This window comes from Herpailurus yagouaroundi, unplaced genomic scaffold (assembly GCF_014898765.1).
Source record: "Herpailurus yagouaroundi ecotype Mexico unplaced genomic scaffold, PumYag 220, whole genome shotgun sequence".
Taxonomy (NCBI): domain Eukaryota; kingdom Metazoa; phylum Chordata; class Mammalia; order Carnivora; family Felidae; genus Herpailurus; species Herpailurus yagouaroundi.
The window spans coordinates 6389373-6395594 of NW_024412451.1; the positions used below are offsets into that span (position 1 = coordinate 6389373).

The following is a 6222-nucleotide window of genomic DNA, read 5'->3' on the forward strand; positions in this document are numbered from 1 at the left end:
TTTCTTTCTTTCTTTCTTTCTTTCTTTCTTTCTTTCTTTCTTTCTTTCTTTCTTTCTTTCTTTTCTTTAACGTTTATTCACTTTTGAGAGAGAGAGAGACAGAGCGCAAACGGCATAGGGGCAGAGAGAGAGGGAGACACAGAATCTGAAGCAGGCTCCAGGCTCGGAGCTGTCAGCACAGAGCCCGACGCAGGACTCGAACTCACGAACCAAACTGTGAGATCATGACCTGAGCCCAAGTCAGATGCTCGGCTCAATCGATTGAGTCACCCGGGGCGCCCCTTGCTGCCTTTTCTTGCCACATCCCTGGTGCTGTTCCACCCTCTTTGTGCTTGTCCTTGCTCCTCCCTAATTTTTGCCCTTCTGGGTGTCCCCCAGCCTGCCTGTCTCTCCATCTATCCCTCTTCCTCTCTCTTCCCCTCTGGTTCCCTCTATTTCTTTGTTTTCTTTACTCTTTCTCTGGCCTTTCCGAGTGCTTCCCTTCCTCCCCCGTCTTCATCTCAATTTGGGCATCTCCTTCCTCCTTTTCTGTCACCTTCCCTCCTTTGTGCATGGCCCGCTCGCTCCCATCTTGTTCTCTTTGCGCCTCGGGCCCCACTGGAACAGAATGTGCGTGCGGGGAGGGTACGGCAACCAGCAGGTGGCTTTGCTGACCTCCTCAGTCACCTCCTGCACATTGCCACGCCACAGCACTGGAGGACTGGCTTGGGACACACGACGAGAGCAGAGACAGTCAAGGATGGAGACACAGCGACACTTAAAGATAGGGCTCATTTTCCCTCCTCCAGACCCAGCTGGAGATGAGGCAGGGTTACCTGGGCTGGCACACTTGGGGCGCTGCCGGTGGAGCTGGTGGCGTCGGAGTTGCTGGTTGGTGCTTTCAGCTTGAGTAGCGTGAGGCTGTTACTGCTGGAACGGCTTTCTCTGGTGTGGCACAAAGAAGGACCAGTGGGCAGGTCAGCTTCTGGGCAACTGCTTCATCACGTCCGTCCGTCCGTCCGTCCCCATTGCTAATCTGGCTCCGCCCTCAATCCCAGACTCACCTTCAATTGCCTCTCCATCCTGGACCCCCAGGATGAGGACCCGGGCTCAAAGACAACCTTCCTGATCTCACGCACTGCCTGAGAGGCTGATTTGGGATTCGGATCCAGAGCTGAAGGAATCTCCCATCACAACAGACTCCAGTCTCTGCCGTACCCTTTAGGTCCTCTTGTCCAGCTTCTAATCATCCCTCCGTGCTAAGTCTCCATAGCCGGGCGACCAGCCCTCTCCCGAATAGAGATTTTAACTTAATTCCACGGCCCTCTCCTAGGCCTGCCCAGGTAACATCCGGCCTAGGCCCCGCCCCGCCCCCCGGAGGTGAGGCCACGCCCCCATCCAGTTCCCTCCCCCGCCCCCCCAAGGAGCAGAGAGACCACGCCCCCAATCCTGGCCGTGTCCAACTCTTGGAGGGCAGCTCCTAGAGTCAGCTCAAGTTCCTAGAGCAAGGGGCTCACTGCTTGTAGCACTGCCCTGAAGTGAGCACGCAAGGGCAAGGTCAGTTCTGAGTTTAGAATGACCCACTGGGGCAGGACGGGGATGGGATAGAGGGGGGGGATGAGGGACAGAGGCGGGTGAAGAAGTCTGGAGGTGCTAAAAGGCCTGATCTGGGCTGGGGCGTAGGAACAGAGAAGGGGACAGTCCGTGAGAGCCGGGAGGCAGGAGGGACCAGGCTTGGGGAGGGATGGGTTGGGGGAGGGGAAGTTAGGGGTGTGCCCCAGAGACTGGGGGGCTCACAGACCCAGGGGGTGGAAGAGGAAGAGCAGGGCTCTTGGTGGGAAATGCTGGGCTCAAGTGGGGCTTGAGGAGGTGAGAGGCTGGGCTCCCACCTGCGTGTTGTGAGGGGGGGACGTCGTGAGTGTAGATGTGTCCTTGGAGCTGCTCAGCTGAGAGACTGGGGCCAGAGCTCAGATCATCCTGAGTCCCATCTGCCCCTCTCCTCACTCGCACTCGCTCAGCACACCCTGAGGGCTCCCTTTAGAGGTATCAGGAGTGGACCCCTTCTCCCTCCCTGCCTGCGCCCCCGCTAGCCCAGTCCTCACTCCGCCTCTCCTCAGCCCTGTGGTCTGACCCCCCGCACAGATGCCCGAGGGACCCGTGAGGTGAGGCCCTGTCCTGCTTCTGCTCAACATCGCCCACGGCCCCTGGGTCCCTCAGAGGAACGGCCGCGTCCTCCCCGTGGTGCCAGGTGAGGCCCCTTTCTTCCCTCTGGCGTCACCTTCCCCCCTCCCCTTGCTCCCTGGGCTCCATCCACACTGGCCCCGCTGACACCCTCACACACACCAGGCCCGCCTTCCCGGCCTCCTCTTCCCCCACGTTCCGCGCCGCACAGCTCACCCTCACCTGCTGCAGGTGTTTCCTCCCTGTCTCCCCTTCTGCACTCCTTCTCCTCCCCCTCACACCTGCTGTCTCCCCCAGCGCCACTGGGCCACCTCCTGACATGCACTATCCCTTCTGGGTCAGGTTCACTGTTTCTGCCTGTGCCCCCTGGCACAGTGGGGCCCCAGGAGGGGCGCTGTTCTCTGTCTGGTCACTGCGGGCTTCTCAGGGGCTAGGTTGGTGTTGGGCACGTGATGGATGCTGAGCTGATACGTGCTGCACGGAGAGGGGGGTGGACTGTGGTGTGGACGGAGGTGCGGGTAGTGCCGGATGGGGCGTGGGATAGGGTAGGGCAGGCGCGGAGGCCCTGGGGGGCGGGGCTACAGCTGGGCCTGGTGAGCCCTCCACCCCAGCTCTGAATCTGGTCCCCTCCCCCAGCCCAGGTGGCCAGCAGGCAGGTGTCTTTGCAGTGTTGTGTGCTCTCTGTTGTTGTGTCTCTGGTTGCTTTATGTCACTACTCAGAGTGGTGGTTTGGATCTTCCACTAGGTGTGCTTTGATTTGTTCATTGAAGAAATCCTCTGTCCCGCCAAGCTGTCTCCGTGGACCCCTGGAGACGTTTCTGTCACTCTGTAGCCCGGATTCCTGGAATTCCAAGTGCTCTGACCTCAATACTGCCGAGTTTGAGGGAGGAGGGAAATTCGCGCCCCCCGACTTCTCTGCCATCTTGACTCCTTTCATTTTAACCACTTTTCCAGGCAGGTGTCCTTACTGTCCTCTTACTCCCCGCCACACAGCATGAAGTCTGTCACCCTCTGGGCGAGGTATCTGGCACACAAGTCGTTAGACAGGTTTGAGGTCCACACAGTGGAGATCATTTGGCTTTCTGGCTACGGGCAATGGAGGGACAGGGGTGCGGGCGACATCATCTGGCTCCTCAGCCCCTCCTCCCGAGGACCGAGAGGCGTCAGTTTCCAGCCTCCTCCTCCTTCAGACTCAGGTGTCCTGGATGCAGTCGGCGAGGTCGCCCTGGCATGTATCATTCGGGTCGATGATGCCCCCAGCCCGCGATACAGGTTGGCACAATGCACCATGGAGGAGAGTCGCTGGGGAGGCCGGTGGACTTGCAGTGGACCCATTAAGTTCGGGTCCCTCCGCCCAGAAGCCGAGGAGTCTAGGCTTCATAAACTGTGGGCATCTGGCTCTTCTCAACGTCTTCCAACTCAGGGTTCCCTGTGGCCCCGGGCTCTTGGTCAGACACCAGGGCTCAGCCAGCTGCCACGCGGCGGGCGTCCACAAGGGGGCAGGCGTGAGCAGCACGCCGGAGGGCACCAAAGAAGGAGCCTCGCGGTCAGGCTAGTGGCTGCGAGGGACGTGGTGCGCGCACCTCAGCGCGGTCGTGGCCGACGCCTGGAGCCCCCCACTGGTGCTTTCAGTCATTGCCTTTGCGCTGATGATGCTTGTCCAGGGGCACCGGCCTGGAGGCGTGCGCCCGCGTGGTTACCCGCACACCGAGTGAGGAGAGAGGAGAGAACGATCAACCGGTGGGCGACCTGGGGCCCTCTGACCCTTCGGGAATCTGGAGATCCCAATACCTCTCCCCAGACCCCGGGGCGCCATCCCTGACTCTGCCTCTCGGCTACCTAAAAGTCCCAAACCGCTCACGATGGCTCGAGCGGCAGTCGGACCCGCCCTTTTCTTCCCCTCTCCGACCAGGAATCCAGAACCCCGTCCGTCACTTCCCACGAGATCCAAGAGGGCAAACCCTCCAGCCCCCCATTCCCTCAGGTCCCCGATCCGAGCGTTGTGGCGTCCTAGCCCTACCGCCTTGGGACGCGGGAGCCTTTTATACCGTAACGGCAGTGGGCCGCAGGCAGCGCCCCTGTGGGCAAATGACGGAAGCCCACAGTTGGTGCCTGGGTTCATAATAGCTTCCTGATCTACTATTTTCTTTTACTAGGCATAGTTTAAAAAAAATTTTAATGATTTTTTTATGTATTATTTTGTATTTAAAAATTTTAACGTTTATTTATTTTTGAGAGCACGCGCGGCGGAGGGGCAGAGAGAGAGAGAGGGAGACACAGAATCCAGCTCCGAGCTGTCAGCGCATACCCGGATGCGGGGCTCGAACCCATGAACCTCCAGATCATGACCTGAGCCGAAGTCGGACGTCTAACCGGCTGAGCCACTCAGGCGCCTCGAGATGATTTCAAACATGTCATTTGCCGTTACTCTTTTTTTATCCCGTAGATTTGCTATTTGTATTTTGTATTTCTTTTCTCATTAGAATAACCAGGTTCCTATACAAGTTTACACTGGCAATCTTGTATTTTTTATTAGTATTCTTTAGAAGCTGAAGACCTACAAAATCTTGTCCCACCTGTCCCGCAGGGAGTCGGAGGGGGTGCTCTCTGGCCATTTCAGACTCCGTCCCTCCCTCCCTCCTCTCTGCCTCCATCCCTTCCTCCCCTCCCTCCTCCTCCCTCCTCCTTTCTCTGGGTTCCTCTCTGTCTCTTTTTTTCTTTCTTTTAATAACTTTCTTTTATTTATTTTTTGAGAGAGAGCACAAGTGAGACAGAGGCAGAGAGAGAGAGAGAGAGAGAATCCCATGAGGTGCAGAGACACAGAGACGGAGAAAGAGAGTTCCCAGCCTGGAGTGGGGCTTGAGCTCACCCAAAGCGGGGCTTGAGCTCATGAGCAGTGAGATCATGCCCTTGGCCCAAGTCGGATGCTTCACTGGCTGAGTCACCCAGTTGCCCCTCTGCCTTTCGATGTCTGTTCCTTTCTCTCCTCGGCCTTCCTCCCTCTGCCCAGCTCTGTTTCAGTTAGATCTCTCTCTCTGTCTTTCTGGTTCCACCTCCTTTCTGACTCTTCCTTTGTCCATCTCTCTGTTTGATTTTCCACCCATGTCTCCACCCCTTGGCTTATTAACAGACCGGCCTTACCCGCCCCCTCCCTCGTGCCCTGGCACCAGCAGGAGAGGCTGACAAAGAGCCCAAGGACTTGGTGGTGATGAGGGGCCAGGCCCCGAGAGCCTGCTGTTTTGCACACCTGGAAGCCAAAAGGCAGTAACGAGAGAGGCAGAGTTCTGAAGGAAGAAGTTGGGAATCACGGTGGATGGGTCAGAGTGACCAACATCCAGAAACAGCAGCTGGGCGCTTGCCACTGAAGTCTGGAGCCAGAAACTTGGGACCAACAATCTTGGGTTTGTAACCGGGATTCTGGAGTTTGGAACATCACGTCTGGAGTCCAGGGTCTGGGCCTGGGGTCCGAGTGTGGGAAGTGGATTCTGGAATTTGCTATTGGAATCTGAACTCAGAAAATAGGCCAAAGGGGGTGCCTGGCTCTGGCTGGCTCGGTCAGAAGAGCATGCGGCTCTTGATCGCGGGGTCCTGAGTTCGAGCCTCACAGTAGGCGTAGAGATTACTTAAATAGATAGAACTTTAAAAAAGAAAAGAAAATAGGGCTGTGGAAATGGACTGTGTTCTCCAGAGGCTAAGGCATGAGTCTTGGGCCTGAAATCTGTAGTCCAGAGTAGTGGTTCTCAAAGTGTAGTTAGTGGAACCTTGAAGGGGTTCCTGAGACTGTCATAGGGGGTCTTGTGAGGTCAAAAACTAGTTTCCTGTTAATCCTAACGCACTATTTACCTTTCTCGCTCTGACTTTCATGAGTGTATAGTGAAATTTTCTGGAGCCTACATGACAAGTAATAGCACAGCAAATTAAATGCAGAAGCAGATAGGAGAATCAACCCAGCTGTCTTCTGTTGCCACATTTTATTTTTTTTTTTATTTTTATTTTTTTCAATGTTTTTTTTTTTTTTATTATTTATTTTTGGGACAGAGAGAGACAGAGCATGAACGGGGG

The 6222-nt window shown here is 56.3% G+C and overlaps 1 protein-coding gene across 1 annotated transcript in view; it reads right to left on the reverse strand.

The window, feature by feature from the left end:
• The window catches only part of KLK15 (kallikrein related peptidase 15), a 14026-nt gene extending 10230 nt beyond the window's left edge, over window positions 1-3796 (reverse strand). The window contains exons 1-3 of the mRNA XM_040457946.1: window positions 3744-3796; window positions 830-924; window positions 453-597 (exon numbers count right to left, since the gene is read on the reverse strand). Coding sequence (XP_040313880.1) covers window positions 453-597; window positions 830-924; window positions 3744-3796 — 293 coding nt within the window. The remainder of the gene's footprint in view (window positions 1-452; window positions 598-829; window positions 925-3743) is intronic.
• Window positions 3797-6222: the final 2426 nt, after the last annotated feature.